Raw genomic sequence first — 26,228 nt, 5'->3', positions numbered from 1 at the left:
ATGGATACCTTGAGCCTGTCAGTGAACGCTGTCTCCTACACTGTGGCGACAGAAATCCCCCCCACGAACGATCCGTTCACCGGACCCATCAGGAACGTCGAGCCGTGGAACTTCACCATCCTGGCCGTTGTCATGTTTGTCATCACCTCGCTGTCTCTGACCGAAAATTTCCTGGTCATGTTCGTCACTTTCAAGTTCAAGCAACTCCGACAGCCGCTCAACTACATCATAGTGAACCTGGCCATCGCAGACTTCCTCGTCTCCCTCACCGGTGGAGTAATAAGTTTCCTTACAAACGCCAGGGGTTACTTCTTCCTCGGCAGGTGGGCTTGCGTCCTGGAGGGCTTCGCTGTTACTTTCTTTGGTAGGTTCACCCTAAATGATTGTTTTCTGTTAGAAGTTGACTTGCATGAATGCAGCGTCCAAGGGGTGTAAATTGTCAGTTGGCTCTTTTGCTTCATTCAAAGAAAAGCTGGATGGAAGCTGTGAAACTAAGCACATGACTTTCTCAGGCATCGAGATGTTTTTCGCAAACTTCACTTTGAATAAAAAAAAAATGTGGACGTCAGACCCCAAGTTTAACCGTTTTATTGAAGTGGACCTGTACTAAAAAAAAAAGTAGGTTTCTCCAGAAATATAAAAACGTATTTCTGGTACATTTGAATAAACTACCAAACTACAACTTTATGTCATACTAAATGGATATTGTCTGGATTTTTTGTGAAAATCACAGTATTAGAACATGGCACATCATCGTAAACATTTAAACTATCTCAAAGAATCAACTCCAGTTTTAAAAACTTTCCCTCCATCTCAATTGTGGAGCATAGAACTGAATGCACTATTATAATAGAAAGCTCTCCGCGTCAGCTGATATGAACTTTAAAATGAAAGTGTCTGGTTGGTTTTAAATAAAAAGAATTTAAACTCGTATGACAGGCGGATGTAATTAAGCAATATATGCATAAATGCTGAGTGCTTAATTAAATGAAACAAGTCAAAATCAGGACGTGTGTATCATGTGAAGGAGTTGGGAAGCCTAGAAATAGTGGATTTTATAGTGGACCATCACAATAAGAATAGGCATTATAATGTATTGATTAAGGAAAGACCTAATTCAACCTGCAACTGAGAGAAAGCAAATCTGCAGATTTTAGTATCAGCAGTGGCACAATGCCAAAAACTGTTGTCGGAAATTGTGAAAGAAAACCTAAGGAAAAAAAAAATCTATATTGTGCATGATAAAATTTTACAGCATGAACTCACAGGAAGCAGAGATTTGTTACTGTTGGTAATCAACCAGAATGATTGGAAAGTACAGACACAGTGAAAACAAGAATCATATTTTGAACTCTTTATAAGACAGAGGAGAAACTTCAAAAAAGGTGCAATGTACCAATAGTCTAGCATTAACGTTGTTTGTGAGGTTGATGAGTTGGAACATAAAGTGTCAGATATGGGCAAACCAGTGTTGTACTACCCGACAAAGACACGTGTACAGATTTCATTAGCATTGACAATATGCTTAAAGGGTTGGATAAAACACTAGGATTGGAAATAAACTAATAAAACTATATTTTGCGCCAGTGTTATAAGTATGCAGGTTTTGGTGTTTGCATTAATAACTGCTCAATTAATTATAACATAAAGGGTTACTGGATATGAAGATCATTTTTTGTGGATCCCAAATAATGTTATGAACTTTGATGAAGGGTGGACACATATACATTTCTTTCTCCTTATGATTAAAAGAAACTGTGCAGATGTCAGTATTAGCACTGGTAATTGGTGGCAGGTGAAAATAAAAGCATAAAGATACCTTTTAGAAAAGAAAAGAAGACATATGGGATCTTAATTTACTCTGCGATTATGATACTGTGACATGGAGTACTAATAATCAGCCAAAAGAGTTGGAAAATAAAGGAATATTGGGAATCTAATGCTTCACTATTGATCATCCTGACATTCTACCAGTAGCGTATCAGTAGTGATTATATTAGAAACTCTCAAGAATACAGAAAAGAAGCAGAATCTCTGCCATAAAGATGAATAAGTCATATATTTTTAAGTATTACCATAAATAATTAACAATTAATTGGAAAATAAAGTCAAAATATCAAGTTAATTCTTCAAATCGAGAACAGGAGTCTGGGTTGTGACAGAAAGAGCATGAGAATTGGTTAAGATTTTGGTTATAATTGTTTCCTGTGGTAACCTCCTAGTCAGAAGACTTTCAAGAAGACAGTTAGAAAAGAAACCACATTTTGGTTTCAGTGTCGCATTTCATTGTCAAACTTTGGAAAACTTGAGCCGGCACGTTGTTTTCCTTTCTGCTGTTTAGTGTGTATGATGCGATACAGCTGGATCAGCAGCAGAAGCCCTCAGTGAGTCTGTAAAGCAGAATTTAAAGCCACACACGCAGCAGATGTCAGCAGAACTGTGGTACTAGGGCCGCCTCACATTCAGACGCGCATGACTTACCATAAGTAGGTTACCAGCGCCGTGACCAACAATAACATTCGGCTGTGTCAAAGTGTGCTGGTTGTTTGAGTGGGCTTCTGTGTAAGACGGACCATATAGCACGACTTCTGTTGCGTTGCCACATGTTAGAAGAAAATAGTGAATGCGTTTCTGCAAATCCTCCTGATTGGATTCATGGAACAAAGTTTCCGTGATCCCATTTTGGCATTTGTGGACAGCCGAGAAGTGCCAGTAGCGAAAGGGTCCCTCAATACCAGGCTGTCAAACTGCCAGATAACAAAAGACGTTAATTTGTTAATGAAATTGTCAAAGTTGAAGAACTTTATGAGTATGTGATCACATTACTGCCCCGTGAAGTAACTTATGTTGCTTTAATGAGGCAGCCTTGGTCTGATTACGAGCTACAATATTACATGTGGATCTTTGCCAGAAGTGCATTACACGGCAGGGTCAGCTGGAGTCACACATCTCCAGGACATGGACTTTATACAGCAGTAACCATTGCCAAACAACAACACAAAAACCTGAAGTCAATAAATCACCCGGCTGTGAGTACTCCGAGGTTGTAACACGCTCTATTAAATTAGGTATGCTGATGATCGACTGCACCATTATCTCTGATTAAGAAGTATATGAAAACAAATCACCCCGGGCACAAACTGCTGGGACGCGTAGAGGCGCCAAAACCAGACGTAGCGCAAAAACAAACTGCCTGACACCACAGGTAGAAGCACAGGAAGCTGCAGTGATGTGCAATCAATAACAGGCCGAGGTGAGGTTTTTGTCTTTTAAGGAGTCCTGTGGTGAGAAGCTTCGCCCCCCCCCCCCCGTGTATGTGAGGGGAGGAGGAGGAGGGGGTATGCATGAGTGAATTAGGAACTCATTAAGTGGAGCCGCCTCCTGCACTTGAGCAGGACAGACACTCCTAATTAATATTCCGCTCAGGGCTAGAACGCTGTCTGTTTGGCTCCATTTTCAAGTTTTTTTTCTTTTTTTCCTTCCCTCTCCACATGCACACCTGCGCTTTACAGATAAATACCCCAAAAGTTAGCGCTGAGAAGCAAGATGAAGGTTCTTCTCGGGGAAAGAATCCTTTGATGGTTGGTTTTCATTTTATGCGTGACCTTACATGGCGAAGGCTTTTGTTCAAACGTGTACAATTACTCCCACAGGAGGCTTCGTATCATGACTCACCTAAAGCCAACATGCATGTCTTCAGATTATGATAATATATGTTAACATACCCAGGTGGAACATACAAAGTTCACACAGAAACTGGAAAACTTTCCTTCTGAAGTGTTCAAGGTTTGCATTCTTGAGTCTGCAAGACGATCTCACAGTAAACTGGGAATTTGTCCTGAATGTACTAAAGCTGCACCGTATCAGGTCAATATGTGATATTAGTACCACAATAACAATGTGATTTGCTGCAATTTAGAAACCATGCAGCATTGTTTATGTTCTGGGGTCTATTCTTAAAAGCAGTTCTCTTTCCCTTACTCCAAATTTACACCAGCTTTCACAGGGTCATTCTTTGTTTTTAACCCACACAACTTCTGAAACGCTGTGACAGAAACAATTTTCTTTTTGTTAATCTTTCACATTTTTGTGCTTCTGCCCTGTCACCACCAGAGGTGAAATAATTAGTCAAAGTCGAAGTGAGCTCTATGGTGAATTCTGCTGTCGATACAAGACACGCAATGGTATTTGGTTTTGTTTGCATTTGTACTGCAAAATAGAACAAAAATGAGGACATAGACAAGAAAAAGAGTGCAACATAATTTTAAAAGAGTAGATGAAAAGCCAAAATGGGCAGTTTAACAATACACAGTAGCCTCAGCTGCAATTGTCCATGGATATGGAATGTGCAGACGACCTCACTGAGGTCAGATGATAAACTAACAAATCATACTTTATTAATACCCTTTTTCTCCGAATTGACCCATCGCTGAGAGGCGACATTACAGCACTCCAACATTACAGCGCCGCAGGGAGCTGGTGGGAGTTAAGGGTCTTGCTCAGGGAGCCACAGTGGTGACGTGTTCGCTGTGGGGATCGAATTCCCGATTCCAAGTCCGCCTCTCTGGCCTCGAGGCCGCCACTGCTTCGATGTTTACTGAGAGCTGAGGCAGTGGACTCAATTCATATTTTTCAATTAGTTAAGTGCAAATTTTGGTGAATTTGCACAGACACCACTTTTCCTTCATATTTAAAGTTGTATCATTGATGATTGATTCAGTGCACTTCAATCAGTGTTGTGCAATATGTATATTGTTGATGTTGCAGTTACGATAAATCTACCATATTTTGTCTCGTCTCGGTGTGAAACCTGCCTGTGGAGTTTAAATCAGTGTCTTACGACTCCTAACTTTGATCAGATGGATGAACTGAATGTCCATCAATTTCCAGAGAATTTCCACCTCCACTTTTCTTCTTACCTCGAGCTCATGTGCATTAGAGAACCCGCAACCACACTAAAACAAAAAAAAAACAACTAAACTTTGTGTTAAGTCAAGAATCTGCACTCTGGTTAAAAGAAAAACATATTAAAATGTAAAGTATTTGAATGAGTCAAAGTTATTCCTAACCAGTGTAATTGAATGCCTATTTCTTTTGTCCTCCCCTCTGAGTCTAGAAAAGGAGACACAAAGAGTCCCTGACTGTGTGAAGATGGGTAATTAACCGCTCTCCGAGAGTGAATTATTACCACAATTAAAGTCAGCCTTTTTTTAGCCCATTAGGAGGAAGCCTATTGCACACACCTTGGATCATTAAACTATTTCGAGCAACCGTGCAGCGACGTCCTGATTTGTGCTGTGCAAAAATTGTTTTACATTTTCCGAAAATGAGAAAATGTGTTTCCTTTGAAAGGAAAACACTTACCCAGACAAATCCCAGTTAGAGAGCAAAACAAGAGAGACACAATGCAGCTGGGATGTGAACTTAACAGGTAAAACACATGAAAAGGCTCAAATATTCAAGACAATTTATCAGTTAGGGCTCAATGTTTGCTTTGGTCCTCATCAAATAGGTAAAAAAAAAACCTGTTCTTAGTTCAAAACATTGTCAGATAAATGAAAAACAACAAAGTGTGGTTCTGCGTGGTGTGTGTTCTCTCAGGGATCGTGGCTCTCTGGTCCCTGGCTGTTCTCTCCTTTGAGCGGTTTTTCGTGATCTGCCGGCCCCTGGGGAACGTGCGACTGCAGTCCAAACACGCCGTCCTGGGTCTGCTGTTCGTGTGGACCTTCTCCTTCATCTGGACCTTCCCTCCGGTGCTCGGCTGGAACCGATACACCGTAAGCAAGATCGGAACCACCTGTGAGCCCGACTGGTGAGTAATCACGTTACAATTCATGCAAACTGCGTATTTGTGACATTGATTGGTGATTTTGATTTGGGATGCACCGATACCAATACTGGTATCCGGTATGGGGTGCGATACTGCTTAGTACTGTGAGTATTCATACTCAGACTCTGTAAAAGCTCCCTGATACAACCTCGTGAGTAAGGCAGTATACATTATGATCTGCCAAAATATCAAGAGATATTTCATACAACACCAGCAACTTAATTACTCGTGACATCTGGAACAGCAGAGATAGGCTGATGTCGCTCATTAGCTTGAATGCTCAGTGGATCCAATAACTCCGAGCCGTGCTACATGCTAGATGCTACATATAAAGAGTTTTTGCATTCACACATTGATGATGCTCCACATGATTAAGGCATGACTGATACACTCATTAATGGATTAAAAACGTGTTATTTATTGGTAGCTGTGTTGAACTTGCTTAACGCTGTGAGTTAAAAACAGTTTGTGAGGCTCCACGGTAGGAGGCATGAACTTTCTTAAGACGTGGTGTTTGTGATCTATAGACAAGTACACACCTTGGCTCACATGCGTTAAAAGCTTTTTCTATGAAATCTACTGTTTTATTACCTGCTACATTTATAGATTTGCTCTATATCATATTATATGGTTTCAATTTGTTTATCCCCACCACTATAACACCACCATGAATGTGATGAACTATGTAAAGCGCTCTTGCGCTGCTCACGCAGCTGAAAGGCACTTTTATAAGTGAAGTCCATTTACCATTTAAACCAAATCACCAGAGAGCAGGTTTTATTACATCTAAAATGGTCATATTCTTCACATTATTGTACATTATTATGGTATTGGTTGTGTCAAGCATGCTTTACCTCACAAAAGTTGTGTTTCACAGTGGAAAAAGAGGATTAGTAATGAAAAATATTGTTCTCATTTACTCATTTACTGAACTTGAAATGTAGACAAATGTAATCGTAATTTCCAGGCAAAGGCTAGTAAAGACAAAGAGCAACAGTAGCTCATAAAAATTATGTATAAGGAATGCTTTTTATGAAGAGATTATTCTTATTGAGCAAAAGTTCAGTCAACTTATGTCCCAGCCCTTAATAGCATTGCTAATTTGTCATGTGACTCATTCATTCTCCATATGCAAACAAATAAGCGAAGGCTGTGCGTTGAATCGAACCTCCAAAAAACATTAAGCTGAAGAACTAATTAAATGATATGTAACGGGCTGTCGATACATCTCATCAACCCTTTATAAGGGAATCACTCAATTACTTAAATTTTATGATATATAGTCTAACATTTTGTTTAAATTCTGTACATTTTTCTTATGATTTCTCTCAGAGCTAATACAATCTTGACATGTCTCACATTTCACCGTGTTATAGTAATATAATACATTACCATTTCTTCTCTGAATGTTCGAAAGTCATTGTTGGATTTGGAAGAAATGAGGATTACTACTCTGGTCATCTGCCTGATAAAGGATCAATAAGTTAACTGTATAAGTTATTTACAGAAACATTCAAAACAGAAGTAAACTTGTGGTTATTTCTGTATATTTGTGAGTGCGTGAGCAGATAAAGATCCTAGACTTTCCACACTGGGTCCTGCGGCTTGGTCTGACATTGCTGCCATATTAGCTCACATTGTGCTAATGTGTGTTCTTATGGAAAGAGGAGAAACAGGACCTGCGTTCACCTTCGCCCTCAGGGTGCCATCGGGGTAATGTTATTTCGCTGCTTTGATCAAAGCTGCTCAGATATGGGCGGGTTGAGTGTTCGCCTCGAGCTCTATAGGAGAACCATTCCTGGGATGCAGTGCAGGCGAGAACGAATTGTTCAGACAATACAATTAAGAGATCACCTTATGGATATACTGCGCACACAGACGACCCGATCCTCCTCTGGCTGCAGGCGGCATGAGTCCTGTCAGAAAACATTTGGTTGCCAGCAGGACACTGAACCGCGCAGGTGTGTGAGGTCCGAGCGCTGCCACAGCCGCAGCCCGGTGCATTTTAAACGGCTTATTTATGACCATCTTTTCATGGTGGACAGTCATCGCTCGCAGCCTTCTGTATGTTATAAAGCGGAGACACTATCTGTTGAAGGCTCATATGCCTCGTTTGTGTCCTGTGGATCTGTCGGTAGGTGTCTGCGTCGTTGGTGATGCATTTGGATACGATGTCATCACCTGGATACTGCTGACTTTGTTTCAACTCCCTACAAGAGCGATATATTGGCAATTTTGGGATTTAAACTTTTCATATGGACTTTTCATATGAACTACAAAAATGAATAAGGTTATATATTTTTACTAGTAATGTTTTTAAAGTAGTTGTTTTTAAATGTGCTGTAAAAAAAAAAATAGATGCTCGTATCTGAAATAAGATTTTGTTGAACTCCAGTTGCAGGTGAGGTTAGTTGGTGATGCTAATTTTCAAATAAGTGTGAATACGTATGCGTGGTGTGTGTGTGTCTCTCTCTCTCTCTCTCTCTCTCTCTCTCTCTCTCTCTCTCTCTCTCTCTCTCTCTCTCTCTCTCTCTCTCTCTCTCTCTCTCTCTCTCTCTCATTTGCTTTTCCTATAACATTCTTATTGAGGATGCCACAGGGATGAGCAGCTTTGCAAAAGAAGTGGAAGTGGTCTGACTCAAATCTGAGTTCGTAGTTGGGCCATATAGGAATGTGAGAGAAGTTTTATTTCTAAAATAGCGTTTAGCTAACAAATTGTTTACCCTCATCGCGCAGTCATTTGCTCATTGATAATTGCACAGGTTTTTAGGCCTCCTCCAAACGAGACCTCCCATCAAACTGAGTGTTTCCAACTGTGGCGCAGCAGCGTGCCTCGAGTATGTGAGGAGATTCACTGTGACAGTCGGGCAGGCGGGTGGCGAAAAGGAGCACAGCCAGCTGGTGGTGGGAAGACAGTTTTCTTTCCATCTAATTTGATTTAGGAGAATATTTGACAGAATTGTCTGGATCTGTGTGTGGGAGTTCACCTCATCAGATACGACAGTCTGACTGACTTACAAAACCCCCGAAGATGATCTGCAGTAGATGCTGCCTGATTGATAGAGAATTGGTTTTACTTTCAATTCAAAGTTAGCACTCGTTTTGGAATCAAAAAGTATTGCTTTTTTTTTTTTTTTTTTAGTACAATTCATCATTTCGTTTCACAGTTTAGCCCTGAAGCACAGCCTTGGACAAACAAAGCCAAGGAGGCATCAGAGACACACATGCATGGCTATCTGTGGATGCAATTTGGAGGAAAAATAAAAAAGCAGAATTACACCCTGCTTTGGTGTTGAACAAAAGAAAAAAGTTCACATATTACTGCATCCTCAGCTATTATAAAGATTGACATTTTTCAAGGAAACCCTGACGTGGATTTTCAGAGTGATCTTGTTCAAATATTCTGAACAACACCGCTCATCCACCACGAGAGAGTCTGTAGCCACACACAGGTTAAAAAACTGAGGAATCATTTATGTGGCCTACTCAAGCGCTTTGCATGTGTGACATGCTTGTGAATGCATGAAGAATGGATGAACATGAACTCAGCCACGCTTCCTTCCTGAACAGTGTGAGGGAAGAGACACAGTCTGTCAGGTAATTCCTGGGGCATTGATCTGGAGCATGTTTCATTTGTAGGCAGTCAGTGTTATTATGGAAATGACATAATTACACCAAATTAGTGCACCGTGAGCTTTTAATTGAGGCACAAAGCTCTGCCTCAGCGGTCAGATCTTACTTGTAACTGAAGCTCTGATGAGGTGTTGCCTTTCTCTCGGGTGAGATAAAGCCACCGAATGTCAAAATGACATTTGGGAGACAGCGCATAGCTGCAAAATGCAATTGTTAACCATTTTGCCAACTGGAGCGGCTTCAAACAATCAGCCAGCCGGCTATCTGGCACTTCATCGATCCGTGTCGGTTACAAAATCCCATTATGATGTTGTTATTAACAGTGCTGTAATGGTAACTGCACCTCTGAAACTGAATTGTGAACCTTCCTTGTGCCTGTATGGACAGGTATTCGAGGAACGTGACGGATCACAGCTATATCATCACCTTCTTCACCACCTGCTTCATTTTTCCTCTCGGGGTGATATTCTTCTGCTACGGGAAGCTACTTCGGAAGCTCAAGAAGGTCAGTAGTCGCACAGCTGAAACAGGAAGCATGATTTTATGAAGCTTAATTCATTTAAAGGTCCAATACTATACAGTTTTTCAACATAATTATATTCGAGGGCCAACAACATTGTATTCAAAGTGTATTTCCCCAAATCCAGCCTTGGTCCTGGATTTCAGCCAGTCTAAAGGTCTCACTAGTGAACTCTACTGAGAACAGGCTGTTTCTGTCTGTGTCTCTCCATGCCTACTCCTCGCCACTCTCGAGAAGAGGATGAGTGTTGCCAGATTGGGTGGGTTTTCGCCCAATTTTGCTTCTTGAGAAGCCTGCTTGTGTTAGATTTATTCTTTGTTTATTTGTGTGCATATGAAATGTTCTTCATTACTAATGAGTTTCTACAGAGGTTGAGATTTGAGCTGGTTTTTATTGAGGTGGGTGGGTTTTATGTTGTGTTCGGACCGGAAACAGTGAGATAGATCTCTCAATCCTGGTCTTTCCGGTACCATGCGCTAATGTTTATGGTGGACTTATCACTATGGCTCTTAGAAACATCAGTCGTTCAACCATACTAGTGTGAAGCACAATCTGACTCAAAACGAGAGGTTCTTAGAGAAGTTAGCATGTTGGGCCAAGAGTCAGTGTTGTTGTTTGTTTTGTAATGAAACCACACAGAGAACAAATGCTATAGCATTGACAGAGGTGAGTACACAGACACTCGTATGGACAAATCCTTTTTTTTTTTTTTTTTTTAATTTCCTTCCCAGACTGGAATCTTGGCCTTTAATTACAGTTGGGTGACCCGCAGCGATCCTCTGTTTCTTTCAGGTATCCAATGGTCGCCTGGCCACTGCCAGGAAGCCCGAGCGACAGGTGACCCATATGGTGGTGGTCATGATTGTGGCCTTCATGGTTGGCTGGACGCCGTACGCTGCCTTCTCCATCCTGGTCACGGCTCACCCGACTATTGAGCTGGATCCCCGGCTGGCCTCCATTCCGGCCTTCTTCTCCAAGACAGCTGCTGTCTACAATCCCATCATCTATGTCTTCATGAACAAACAGGTGACACCCTCGTTTTGAAGCCAATCTACCGCCGTATTTTCTCCTTCCACTTATACGGGTAACATGTTAGACTTTACTTGATCTTCGGCTGAATTCCTTCACATTGTCTCACACATCAACTTGGGTGAGAGTCACAGTAGAAACCTGTTTTTTTTTTTCAGTTGTTGTGGAGTGTTAGCCCACTGCTCAATAATGCATGGTGAATGAATAAATGAAATCCACAGAGTACAATTGTCCATGCGTGGCTCTGTTGAAAAATACATGAGCCACCTATAGAAGACTTGTGAGGCTTTCGATTGAGAAAGGGACTGACACTGACAGTTCTTCTTTTGCTGTTTACTTTGTTCAATTTTACATTACTCTGTAATATTGATAGCTGCCATGGGCAGCGAGTAATTGAAGACCATATTTGTTGGGTGTGAATTTGCTTCTTTACTTTTTCTTTACTTGTGATGGTGTAAATCAGCAACCCCAGCCTTGGGTATGGGAGTTTATTGGAGCGTGCCGGAGATAGAGGACGTCGTGGCTATTGCTATCAACCGCAGACTTCTCTGTTCAGACAATTGGTCTTTACTTAGAGTAACAGCTTTGTAATGTTATGAGCTAATGCTTGCCCCCCCCCCCCCCCCCCGCGAGCTTTGAAGCTTTAAATAACTGGATTTAGGGAGCGTGAATTAGCTTGTGTCATGTATTAACAAGGCTCTTAATTACTGCTTCATTTGAGGCAACTGCAGCTAAACAGGTCAGGCAGCTGGTGACATACTGAAAAAAAAAAAAAATAGAAAGCACCAATTACAGGAGGTTGACAAAGGAGCCACTCCTGCCCACACTCTGTAATAAGTCCAAGAAGAATCAACAAATTAAGACATATACATTTGATGATATATGTGTGGTACGTACTCCTTTAGGGTTGTGCCAATTTGCCTTTGGCAAATGATAGAATGAACAATCACATGTCAACGTGTTCAAGTGAAAATGGCAAACTGATTAAGTTTTGGGAATGGCTTCCAGAGGGCCACATTAACAACATGTTTTCATCCAAGTCTTGGGTAAACAGGGGAAATGCAACTTTGAACAATTGTGCGTCGCAATCGCAGTCAATAGTTTTTGTGCACATTAACATTGGAAGAGTGTTTGTGGTGCTCCCTGTTTATAACTCAACAGCATTTTTAGGCATTGTTTTTTCTTCAAGAAAGTTTTGCATATACACTGCACCCTTTTTTAAAAATAATGGTGTCTGTCTACACAGAAACGGCATAAATGCTGAAAACTATGTCGTTAGCATGTTCCACGACTAGTGGCTGCTGTTGGTTGTGCTTGTAATGAAAGCACACACAGATGCACGTAGAGAACAATAAAAATGTACAATGGCGAGTATGCGGACATTCCTATGAACAGGTGACCAAGTTGGATTGCTGTCAGAGTGACTGTCATCGAGAAAACTACTAAGAGGCATGACACTCCATTGTTGTTATTGTCCTTCTAATTACGCGTGTGCAGAATAACTATTTACTACAGTTGTGGTGCGCAGTAGCAGAACATTTCTAAATAGGTTGCATCTTCCGGTATCTACAGAGTCTAAACATTTTCAAAAAGTTTCAATTTGGAAGCCCTTTTCAAAATGTTGCGTCTTCAGTAGCTCTCAGCATCGTTGTCAAGTAAACAGACACTCAAAACGCAATAAAAGTTTCCCGATTTCAGTTGAAAACGTTGTCGTGTTAACCAAACCTTAGATTTGGAGACACAGTTTTTACATTGAGCAGATATTGAGCGAGTAACTTTTCACGATTGAACAATTTAAAGATGCTTGAATGTTTACAGCGCACTCTTATCAGTGTGTATTTGTAAGTTGTATTACAAAAACAAAGCACCAACTAGTGGTCTGGCATTCAAGCTAGTTTCACTGGTGTTTCTCTGTGAACTCGTTTCAAAATGAAAATGCAGAAAATATCAGATTTTTAGTTAATAACACACATTGGGATGTCTAAAGGAGAGAGAAATTAGGAGGAATGAGGCTCAGTGACCACATTAATACCACCTTTAAATCTCAAAAATGTCAAACTAAATCTTTAAGAACACTGGATCCTGATGTTTTCCCACATGACTTGCAGCAAATGGATGGATGCAACTGTTGATGGTAATAAAATGCATCGACCAAAGGAGAAAGATGCACAAAATTTGTCTTTAAATCCACAAAATTACTCACGTAAAAGGTTGGGGTTAGAAGAATAGAACAATTTGTCCAGTAATTTCTATAAGGTTCTTCAGTCAGACAGTGAAAGAGATTACAGTTACAATAGTGTGTGTGTGTGTGTGTGTGTGTGTGTGTGTGTGTGTGTGTGTGTGTGTGTGTGTGTGTGTGTGTGTGTGTGTGTGTGTGTGTGTGTGTGTGTGTGTGTGTGTGTGTGTGTGTGTGTGTGTGTGTGTGTGTGTGAATTGTACATTTCATCTAAAGTGCTTTCAGACTGCTTGAAATTACATTGAAATTGAAGAATCCCAATGATTCTCAATGTAAAGCTGTTATGTTATGTATGGATTTTTTTTATGGTCACATTTTGCCTACTTTACTTTTTCTCTTTTTTTCTTCTCATGTGGATTCTTTTATTTATCTCTTGGTTTCCATAATTGTCTATATTTTATGTTATGTTATGTTTATTTTAGGTCATATCAAGTTGCCCTTATCATTTTCTCCCCACCCCATGTGTGTATATCTATGCACTGTCTTCTAGTTTTTGTCTGTTGACCCTTGCTTACAGTGTTTGTCTCTTGTGGCCCTTTAGAGCAGGATCTTTTCTCAACTTTACACTAAATACTTTAAACCTTGGCCAACCAGGTCTAATTCCGGTGATCAGTTGACGCTCTCTACGTCTCTTTCCCTGCATTTTCAAAACATATGGTTCCAGGATAATATGTGTGATGGGATCTTGGTACCAAGTACATTTATCTTGTTTTGGGAGATCGTGTCAAAGAAGTCAACCAATTTCTCACCTCCCTCGGTCATACAATCCTTGCTAATGAGAGCGTTGAAGTGTGCCAACAATACACTAGAGTCTGCTGGTCTGCCCCATCGCTCCAAGAGGGCCTAACATTCTCAACTTCTGTCTGGAACATATGCATAAACATTAATGGAAGATATCTTTTGAAGACTGTTTTAATTCAGGGTATCTTGACCAGGCTAACTTTGGTGCGGGTGTACAAAAGTGTAATAGTGTTGGCACCTCTTCTAATTTTAGTACCGTGACAAGCTTATGAAAGGAGCCTGAGTTGCATTGTACCTGACTGCAGCATAGTTGCACGCTCCTGTAATAGAGCCCATAATGATAACTTCAGTACTGCATCTTCAACATTTTTTGTATCCGAGTCAATCATCAACAAACTTGTGTCACTTGTATCCATAGTCTTTATTTCTAATGATATATTGTAATCACTGCTTTCAAACCATGAATCTCTGAACAGCATCCTCACCTCCGGGAGGTGCTGCAGGTCAAAAGACTTGTAGCGCTTCTTGTTGTGTTTGAATCAGGAGGATGGTAACTGTGTGCCTTAGAAAACCGTCTTTATTCACAGAACTACATTACCCAGCATTCCCTGGGAGCACAGGCTTTCGCCTAAAAACAGCAGTGACAGTCATACGTCATGCTGTCGTGACACACACATAAATACGAAGGTCACTGTGGTATGTAACACTTCAGTCATCAACTTTGCTAAACGGTATACCGTGTTAAGCACTTTCAAACCCACTCCCACCTCTAATGACTGAACTTTGTTGCGACCTCCATTCTGCTTCTCATCATTTCACGCCTCCCTTTCCCTGTGGACTGACCTTTTCCCTTCGTTCCATTGTAGACTCAGTCACACCCTCCTCCAGACATTTGCACGTGTGACAATTTCCAGCACCAACACTGCTTCTGCCTTAGCGGTTGCTTACTCCCACTCACATAGCATGTACTGTAGCAACATATCCACATCTTAGTAGTATTTATGCTCTCCTGAAGTTCTACCTACATTCAATCTGAATATGATCGCTGTATTTTGTGTAATTATATTGAAACTGCTGTTCACTACATATATTTCCCAATATTGTAGATTTGTATTCACATCTTGCAGCTTATACTATAAATAATATTTACTATCATGTCAAAATCTGGCAGGACACTGAATTTAAATAAGGTCTTAAAACTTCCACTTTTGAGAAAGGTAGAGGCCGCACTGGATGTATCACCAACCAATCACATGGTTAAGATAGAGAGACCATGAACGACATACACATGATTATTTACAGCCACCAATTCCAAAACGTATGATTTGAAATGGAAAAACTAGAATGTGGTGTAGTCGTCATCACTGTCACGTTGAGAATATTCTTGTTTCAAATCTACTCTTGGTGGCCTTTTTGTAGATATTTTTTGTGTTCTTCTGGTGTGTGTGTGTGTGTGTGTGTGTGTGTGTGTGTGTGTGTGTGTGTGTGTGTGTGTGTGTGTGTGTGTGTGTGTGTGTGTGTGTGTGTGTGTGTGTGTGTGTGTGTGTGTGTAGGGGGGGTTATCTTCCGGTACTCCACAGTCATATATTGGCCATAGGTGTCAATGTGAACGTGTGACTGTCGGAGTCGCTGTGTTTGTCCAGTGATGCACTGGTAACGTGTCCACAAAGCAGTTATTTGGAATAAACTCCACCAGTGACCCTAAAGTTGAATAAATTGGTGATGAAGCTAGAAGGATGGCTTTGGAATGTAGGAAGAATCCAGTGCAGGGAGAACCCCCCCCCTCCCACATAGACATGGCAACATCATTCCCCAAATAAGGACTGCAGCCAAGACGGAAAGCCAGGTTGTTCTCTTGCTCGCCACCAATATTCTGTAGAATTCTTTATACTCCTGCCACTTTACTGTGCATTAAAACTGTCATGGCCAGTCATAGAATACATGACTAAATATGAATCTTTCATATGTAATAGTTTAAGATATCTATTCTCAGAAAACTGACTCCACATGTAAGGTATGAAAACGGCGAAATGCCGACTGACTGATGCTAATCGGACTGCTGTATTCACTCTTTAATAAGCTGTCTGTGTTTAAAGGTGGGCTGATGTAAAAAGAAAACATGTCGCAGGTTCAGGTATGAACTTAGCTCATGCTGCTTCAAACAGACGGCTGCAGCATATATCAGTACATAGCAGATCAGTGCTTGATTGGGATCTTTCTCTTGTTCTCTTGGTCTCTATAGGTTACAAAACAGTCTCATTAGAATTCCAAAATTGAGGATGAATGCTTCTTGTAGGTTGCTTTTTTTAATCAGGTCAAAAGACAAAGCCTGAAATGCTGTTAAACCAATTCCACATGAGTTCTTTATTGTCACTTTTCTTCACCATTAGGGTGGAGGAAGTAGAGATCCAGAGATATAACAGTGCAGAAAATGAACAATTGTAGCACGATATTGGTAGGTTATGTCATAGAGGAGACACATGCCCTCTCCATAGCTGCAACAAGGACTACAACCCATCATGGCATCCAGGGAAGGTCGCTGCCCAGCTGCATAGAATGAGTTGAATGCCACTGTGAGAGTGAGTGGTGGGTGACAGGGAACGTGACAGCTCTGAGACACACAGCGATCGGCAGCTCATTTGTTGAAAACAAAGAGATGGGAACTTTCTTTGAATACTTGTTTTGGTTGTATAACTTTTGCAAGAATAAGTTGTCCTGTATTGAGAATGCTGAATGCAGTGGATTTAATTCGAAAAGCTAAGCCTGGGGTATCTGGGCTGATTTGCTGGGGCCTCCACAAGTCTGGTGGGTTTCCAGGGTGCACAAGTGGCACAGCTCGGTCCTGCTTGCCACCACACAGTGGTGAGTATTTGGATAGTTTTGAACTCGATAAGGTCAATGAATTTTAAAGGTTTCAACGGTAAGAACGGTGGATTGGTGTTGCTGCTGTTAATTGGTTTTTGCTATTATTCACCAAAATGTAGAGTTTTGGTTGATTTATTTATTTATGTATTTGTTTATTATTGGTAAGCGCTGCTCGAGCAAGTCTGGTAGTACAGCTGCATAACACAGTTACAGCTACCATCTCCTAAAACCACCAGGCATTACCATCCAGTTGATGTCGGGGAGCTATGCCACTTTTGTATGAAGAAAGCAATGGGAGGGGAATTCACTAGTTTTCTCAAGAAAGTCCAGCCTATATGGATGTTTTGGTTGGACGGTACGTCACAGCTTCAGTTCACTCTCAGTCACCTCATAATCAGACACATTAGGAAAGATCCCCATGAATTACTTCTAACACAAATGTGCCACCTGACTGACATTGTACCCACCTAGTGACCCCCGATACAGATGTTAAGCCTCCAAGAAGCATAAAGAAGCCTTTGCTGTACCTGCTAAAAACAAACATGTTTCAGGCATTTTGCAATTACAGTGACATTTCATGACCTTCTCTGCATAGTAGTGTTTCAAATGCTATTATTTTGTTGGAGGGAAGTATTATGTAACTGTTACTTGTGGTTTTAAGTGCAGATTAGAGATTTTACACCGCTTCAGCCATACATTACACTGCTGCCGTCACTTCAGCCATCTCCTTTTGTGTGTCATCTGAGGGTTGGAGAGGCGTTATTGCCACACTTAACAGAGCTTTAGTGGTTTAAAGGAAGCCATTTGGGAGCTTGCGTGTCAAATTAAACAGGTCATTAAGGGTCAGGAATCAGGATTTTTTCCCCAGGGCTTCACAGAGTGGAAACAGTGAAGAAGGTCAATTAGTGTAATGTAATGTGGAAAGCAATGATTGTGGGGCTATTAGTGAGAACCTGTTGAAAATGGCTCGGGTCTTCCAAGAATCACACCATTGACACGGACATTGTGTGTTTATGAGACAGGTGTGCAGACACAACTGTACGTTATGTAACACACACTGATTATTCACAGTATATCCTTATTTAACCAACAAGAAAATGCATCTAAATTTGTAAAGTATTTAACAAACAATTTAATCCAAGTGTATAATTTTGTTGGCATGTCAAGAGTTAAATGATCTTAGGAGGCGGTTAGGCAAACTTAACCTGACAGCTGGATGCATAGACTCTGGTTTGGCTCGTTTCCAAGTCGCAAAAAATACATCTGCTTGCAGCTCGCAAACCAGTTATTGAAGGGCATCGCCCGAATAAGATGAATAAGCATCTCAGATTCTGGTGCCTTACATGACTACTGGCTGACTGGTTCTGTTGTTAAAGTAAACTAAATAATGTGAAGCGCAAGTTTAAATTCATGGAGCCCCCGAAGGGACATGGAGAAAATAAGAAAAAAAGAAGAGGAAAAAAAAAACTATCTTTGGATCTCGCAAAACTATATCGGGATCTCGCAATGACTTTTGCGAGATCTCGCAAAACTATATTGTTATATCTGCGCATCGTATGTGTCAGGGGTCGGCAACCCGCGGCTCCGGAGCCGCATGCAGCTCTTTCGTCCCTCCACTGCAGCTCCTTGAGCCTCTGTCCCACTGCAGTTCATCCCGGAGCGGGACGTAAGGAGGCAAAGTGCACCCAGAGCGCAGTCCCGCTACAAAGAGTGGCGTAAAATGTAGGCGGGTCGTGAACGACGCAGCGGTGTAACGTCATTACGCAACAATCATGGCATGAAGATCGTTGAATCGCGGCTGCAGGTCATGACAGCGGCTCAACTGGTATCTGAAGCTGGGAGCTTCCTGTACCTTTCACAGGAAAACCGCTGCGCTGCGGAGCGCCAACAATTCCAGGAGGTTCATTGCAGACTTGTTGAGAGTGACGGCAAATTAGAGTGAATTACACAACAACTAAAGGACATTGAAAGCCACACCACTCACTCATGGTTCTAACAATCCCAGATCTCCCACATATATCTTCCATTTTAATAATGTGTAGCAATAAAGGATCTGATAGCTGCAATGCATTGTGGGAGTTTCTGTTTGTCGTGTTTAAAATGTAATTGTTAGGGGTTATGTTAGGTTTGTAGTGTTGGTAATAATTGTGTTGTGTTTTTGTTGCTTAGTTCATGTAGTTAAGTTTATTAGTTGTAAGTTGGCAACCAGCAGTGAAGAAGGTTTTGTGTGTAGTGTCGTCCTGGCATGGTCTGCCGGTGGGACTGTCAAAATGAAATGTGTGCGGCTCTCTGGGTGTTGTGTTCAGTGGGAAATGGGACCAAATGGCTCTTTGAGCATTAAAGGTTGCCGACCCCTGGTATATGTGATCGACTAAGTTTATCCTTTCAGAGACACCGTACACCCCACTGTTGTTGAGAGAAGCTAAAGCTAATGGAGGACACTCACCCATATGAGAGTTTTATTGAGTTTTATTTTGAAATCAGCCTAAAATACAAAGACTTCAAGCAGTGAAGACATGCTTTTGCGAGATCTCGCAAAATTTATTGCGAGATCCCGAGAAAGTTTTTTTTTTTCCTCCTCTTTTTTTTTTTCTCCATGTCCCTTTGGGGGCTCTGTATAAATTTAACCAAACCCATGCAATAAAAACACTTGTGTATTTTCCAATTGGATCCATTCATCCATCGACATGCTTCAGTAGCAGTGTTTCTGTCATCTACACGGAGATGGAGTCAGAAGCATTTTCAAAAAAATTCCACCTTGGGAACAAATTTCAAAAAGTTATGTTTTCAATGGCTCTGAGCACCATTGCCGTGTAAACGGACACCCAGAATGCATCAAATCTTTCGCGTTTTTACTTGAAAAATCATGACATGTAAACAGGGCCTAAATTTTGGATTTGATTGTGATTTCAAATTTACTGTTGTATGTAGTTCATCAAGGTTTCCTACAGATAATGTCACTGTTGCTGTCTTCCAGTAGATGCTGGGTGATACTGAAGGAAAGTGAAAATCAACTCGACACTGGCTTCAATAAGTCTTCTGTATCACGTCATCAAACAGGGTTACACGGTGTCAGAGCAGATCTCTGCTAACAATGGGTAAAGGCAGGGTACATCCTGGATTATATATGTATTATAAGAATATCGAAGTGAATTCCCCTTTAGATATGACCAGTAAGAATCCAGACCTGAATCCGATGAGATGTTGTGAATGAGCTCAGACACATGCTCCAAGAAGACATCTTGAAAATATGAATTATTTCTGAAAGAACTGCCCAAAGTTGAGTTTATAGCTATCAAACAAAGTTTCAATTACCTTTTCCAGCTGCATGGTGAATGTATAATACTTGTGTTCAATATAAGCAACCTCAGTACATATCAAGCTAACTTGTTTGAATTCTATTTCGTTTCTGTTTAGTTCAGAAAGTGCGTAATCCAGCACTTTACCGGCTTGGGGGGCATCCAAGAAAGCAACATGAATCAAACCTCAGAGCGACCCGGGATCACTGCCGAGAGCCAAACTGGAGAAATGTCTGCCATCGCTGCCCGCATCCCCGTGGGCGGAACCACATCGCCTAGATCTGACGATTCTCCGACTGATGGCGGCTTGTACGCTCAGCTCCCCATCCCAGAGAACAAAGTGTGTCCAATGTAACAGTTGACCTGATCTCAGTAGATGTTCCATTTCCCCAAGAGTGCGTCTTAACCTTCTGTGTTCTTGCAACAGTGCGTCTAAAAAACACTTTGGACCTCTGTGTAGGGATAAAATGGTTTGTACATTTCTCAAGATGGAAGTTGCATTGCGAACTTTTAAGAAGATTTAGATGATTGCAGATGCTCTTTGTTTACTTTGCAAGAGTATTTAAGGACAGACATCTCACCAAATACATTCTCTGGTCTCATCTCAGTAGCTTGTTCAATATTTCAATACAAAAGATCAACAGAGGGACCAAGAAAGAACTGCAAAGGCAGAACGCTCTGAACTTCACGCAGTTAATGTCTTGTACATATTTTTGCCTGCCAGACTTTGTTCATCTGTTCAAGATTGCCTTGGATATCCTCTCGGCCATTATCGCATGCCTCGTGTACTGTGTCACATTAGAGGGCACTTGATTCAACTTGATGGCACCCATCTTCACATCTCCAATGAAGAAAGGACTGAAAATGGAAAAAAAAACCACAAACCTTGACATCAGTTACTTACGAGGCAGCCAGGTTTTTTTTTCTTTCTTTCAAATTCTACAATGCTTCCAGCCTTTCATCCCGTCCTCGAATTCTCCTTTGAAGCCTCGTGATGGTGCCTGCAGAGAAAGCATTGTTTTCCTATGCTGTTTCAGTATTTGCTTTGGCAGCGAGCCTCATTCATCTTCTTGGGTCAAAAGGATGGAGCGGTGTTCTGAATTTGGGGGGGGGGGGGGGGGGGTTCATTTTACTTCAGCGCAACCCTTGTACTCTGGTTTGGGTCAGAGCTTTCATCTTTTTGTGTAGATGGCCAATGAGACTTGGACATGCCAGTCTCCTGTTGCCTCTGTGGCCGATGTAGGAGGACGACTTATTCATAAAGTGCCAGCGGGGGGGATCGACAAACACTCCCACAACTGCAAGAAGCACCTATTGTGCACCACGTCGTCAAACTCTCGGTTTGCAGGTCACCGCCTGTGGAGATGATACAACGCACCAATAATCAACACTAGCACAAGACCGGCTTTGTCTGCTCGCCATATACAGAAGCAACGGGTACTGCCGTCACAAGCACAGGTCGAGAACAGCAATAGTGAAGCTGAATACTGTCACACCGGTCAACACGTCGGCATCGGCTGCAGTTGATAGTAGCAATCAGTGTTAAGATGTCTTCTGCTTGTTGTGCATGTTTGTTCACTATTAGCTAATATCCGTCAAAGCACCGTCAACAGTGAACCACTATGTTAAAATCTAATGTTCAGTGTCTGTTCCCAATGTGTTGATGTGTGTTCCCATCATGTTTTCTCTCCATGGTAGGGAGTAACATCCTAAAACATCTGTGCCACTTGAAATGTGATGCCTGGGTATCATCAGCAATGCAAGCAACATTTACACCCAATCCAGAATCAATTAGTTTAACAAACCACACCTCAATGTTGTTAAGTGTGAAATCTAGAAAATTGAATGTCCAAATAGAAAATAGAGTATTGCAACTTCCATTTATCACAAAACATAACTTAGAGGATTTAACAAAAAATGTTGTACTATACTCAACCATATGTTTGTACTATCATTAGAAAATATGAGTAACTTAGAGGTTAAGCTCATATTCCAAGTCTCTTTTTGTATTATAACATGTGCATTGTACATTACAAATTATTGAAAAGTAGGAATAAGTTTAAATAGTTTTTTAAGTAGAACTAGTTTTTGGTGGCAATACACCTGCTTTAATGTGCCCTATTTAAAGGTCAGGAACCTGACTTATAGAATTATAGAATCAACCTGCTTCTCAGATTGATAAAGATGAATAAAAAAAAAGTATTTTCTTAAATTAAAGCTAAACCAAAATACATCAAATGGGAAATGTCGTTCATGAGAGTGAACATATGATGACAATTTCTTTGCAGGAGCAAGAATATAGAACATTTTTGTCTTTTCCAAGTAACATGATTTAATTGGCCAATCATCCAGATTGTATTTTGCGGTTCCAGCTGTAGTTTACTTGCCAATATACGGTCAATTATTTAAGATTTGGTTCAGTTTTAATGGGGATTTTAACAGTCTGTGACTGGCCAAAAATTAGGATTTAAAGTGGTCAAGCCATGTCTCCGGTCTGTCAAAATGTAAAAACTGGTTTGTAAAGACTGGTTCTCTGAGAGGTATTCTTATGTGTGCTAAATTACTAAATTACGTTTTCCACAACAATATTTCTTTCCCTGTGCATGTATACTTTGTTCTTCTTTATTTTACTTCTCTTATTGGACTCACAACCCTGAGATGCTACTCTACATTTGTAGAATACAGCCTAAATTGTGGGCACCAAAATGCAGCACCACAAGGTGTTCAATGCATTTTTAAGGTTTGATGTGGTTTTAGGGCTCATGCGAGTGTTTGAAAACTTCCTGATCTTGTGTGTTCTAACAAATGTTCAACAAAGAACACCGTAATTAACGTCACTGGCCAACAGGAGTATTCAAATGAGCATCAGCATATTCCCCAATTACATGACAACATTGTGCTTGAAATGGTATAATCTTTAGTATTGGGGATGATCGGTCACAAAGCAATTGACAGAAACAGGAGCAATAGAAGATGTTTAGAAAAGATCTAAGAAGGAGTAGACCATGTATCTTGTAAAAAAGTAAAAAAGTCAGCTCCAGCAGAGGAAAAAGTGTTTTCAGTTTTGGTTAATCACATTATACACTATTCTATTCACATAAACTCATCCCAGTGTTTTGCACAATCTGCTGTTCTGTAGATCACCTTTCATTTGTGTTTGGGTCACATCAAATTTCCGCCCATTTTGAAGCATTCAAACTGGGGATGCACCGGTAACAATACCAGTATCGGGTCCAGTCCTGTATGGAGTTCTTGTGTTTATACTTGGACAAAGCTCCCTGGTACAACCTGATGAGTACTACGTAGAGGGTGTACAGGACTTACGACACAAAACAGTGGCAAAGCATTCAGAGGCTAAAATGCAGGGGAATAAAATTATCTTTATGTGGCTTTCTGACCATGGGGATGTTCAAGGTAATGAGAGGGCTGACAGGCTGGCCAAGAAAGCAAGGGTCAAAACAACTATAGACACTAACATCACGTTGACGAGAACAGAAGGAAAATCTGTAGTATGGAGGAAATTTCATAAAAAAAAAAAAAGAAGGGGCAGAAGATGTTGAAATAGTTTCCTTAAGGTTGTGTGGCAGTAGTTCATGCCATATTGTTTGTGTATGGAGTATGAATTAGTCTTGATGACATTTATTAAGTAGCTACTTGTATCTGTACTTGGTATTGGCAAGTAGCTAAAGGTTAGTCCTCATACTTGTACTCCTCCTTTAATAAAAAGTAGTGTCTGTGCATCCCTAATGCAAACCTTTAGCATATTAGACATTTGCTTGTAATGCTTGAGGGCAAAGGCCTCTGCAATATTCTACATCAGTGAGCCCAAAAAGTACGAATCTACGTCTGCATGTGTGTCTGTCAGTACAATCATTTCTGTCTTTGTTGCTTCTCATTAGGTTTGTTAACTTTATGTTCATTTTTGAGGTTGTATTTTACCTGGTGTTGAGCTGGGTGACATTAAATCCCGGATTCCTTCTAGGAATCAACACTTCTCATGTCTGGCTCACATGTGGTGTCGCTCGGTGTAGAAAAGATCTCAGATTGCCGTAGATCTCCCAGCATGCTTCGTCTTTATGTGGAAATGAATGCAGCAGTGGCCCATGCCTGGAACACAAGAGGATGTGACTCTTTCAAGCATCCCATCATTACACTGTGGCCCAGCATTAAGTAAGGGCACTGACCCAGGTTACTGTGTCGTAACACACGCTAACCAACAAATAAAGATACCGGTGTGTGTGACAGGAGAATCCAATCAGATTAATTTGAAAAGTATCAACTATGCAATGTCATAGTTTTCTTTGCTGATACTGAGATGATGACACTTCTGAGCGTCTACAGTTGCATTGCAAAATTGAAATTTGGTTCATAGGTGGCCTCTGTGTACCCGAAGGCATTCTTTTAGCAATTCCCAAGCATCCTCCAACACGAACACACGTACGCACAGAGACCCTGCAACAGTAAGTACAGTAGGCATGTTGGTACTTTTGTATATAGTGAATTCACCTTGGAGATCGGACAGGATATTAATCAAAACAAACGTTCCAGTGTTACATTTGGGTGCACAGATTATAATCTGCACTGCATGCTGTTACCACTCCCAGCATGTACAGATGGGTTAAAGCCCCTGTTTCTATTTCCTACCTACCCTGAATATCAAGTCGCTTCATCTGCTTGTTGTATTGTACTTAAAGAGGCATGTTGAGATTTGTGCTGCTGTACGTTTTTGTGTGTCATGAGTGCTATTGTCTTGATTTGAGTTTACATTGAGTTTCTCTGTCATAGATGCACGGTCGTTCTAAAAATGTCTGTAATAAAGTATATTTTTTGAAAAGCAGTCAGGCATTCTGTTTGATTGGTGTCAAAATAGTGCTGCAAAAGGTAACGTGCAGTCTAAATATACATCCAAGTTTCATATTGTTCTTCTATAGCACTTGAATCCGTTCAGGGCTGTGGAGTGCAGGAGCTGACTCAAATTGTCATTTTGATATTTACAAAGAAAGACTGTCCATCCTTATACACAGGTTCTTGTCCAGCCAACTACGGGCAAAGGCTGGGGTACACTCTGATCAATAAAAACAGACCAAACCCTCACAATAAAATGTAGAATACCTTTGACATTAGTTACAAGTCAGACCTAATCACAAAAGTATAATCATGCACAAATCGTACATAATTTATCTTAAAAAAAAAAAAAGCAACATTATTTTGAAAAAATGAAATTCTTGGTTGTTGACATATATTAGTTTTATATTTTAGGTGTTTTGGAATTTCATCAAAAATGATTAAAAAAAAAGATTTTTGTGACAAATATGATCACTGGCCCTTTTCAGAACGTCAGAACAAAAATGAATTAACTTCCTGACTAAAACAAAACACACAAATAGAAAAAAAAAAAATCCCGGATACCTTTTTATTTAAAATAAGGGATTTAAAAGACAAATCCTGATTAAACTATCTTTAGGTACTGGACAGTGGTACTGGAGGCTGACAAAGGTTACCTCGTGTAACTACATGATCAGATACAGTCAAAAAATTATTTTGTTTGGTTTGATTTCACTGCTACAGTGGTGCTCATGATTTTAATTGAATCTTTATTATGAAACATTCTGAGCTTTTGTTTGAAGAATAGATTTCTTAAGGGTTAGGGGTTGCTGCAAACACGTTATTGTAGTCTGTGAAAATGGCAAGTGAACGTGCATTCTTCCCAGTTTTTTCAGGGACTTCAAAAGGCAGAGAAAATCCAGACCAAACAGTTAGAATGAAAATGATTTATAGCTATTTGTCTGTGAAAGATCAAACTAAGTAAGACTACACCGAAAATAATTGTGATGAGGTCATTTTTTGGGTGATAGGTTGGAAGGCTGTGGAGTGCAACTTCTAAAAGCAGAAAATAATGCACAAAGACACTGTATCCCGTCACCATTCAGCAAAGCTACAGTTCCAGTTAATGTTGGTCTGGAACCACCTAAGGCATGCAATGTTATGTCATTGAAGATTTTTAGGCCCTGTTTACATCACAACTTGTTTTTAACTTTTGCTGGGTTTTTGGTGTCTGTTTACATGACAAGGGCG

The 26,228-nt window shown here is 40.6% G+C and overlaps 1 protein-coding gene across 1 annotated transcript; it reads left to right on the top strand.

Moving 5' to 3' along the window:
• Nucleotides 1-20,508, top strand: valopa (vertebrate ancient long opsin a; the record flags this gene model as incomplete). The annotated part of the gene is made up of 5 exons (XM_080507198.1): nt 1-364; nt 5,602-5,812; nt 9,851-9,968; nt 10,776-11,009; nt 20,272-20,508. The coding sequence occupies 5 exons, from the start codon at nt 1-3 to the stop codon at nt 20,506-20,508; spliced, it is 1,164 nt and encodes a 387-aa protein (XP_080363324.1).
• Nucleotides 20,509-26,228: the final 5,720 nt, after the last annotated feature.

Source organism: Blennius ocellaris, assembly GCF_963422515.1.
Source record: "Blennius ocellaris genome assembly, chromosome: 13".
NCBI classification, from domain to species: Eukaryota; Metazoa; Chordata; class Actinopteri; order Blenniiformes; family Blenniidae; genus Blennius; species Blennius ocellaris.
This window is presented reverse-complemented; position numbering and strand designations above follow the sequence as displayed.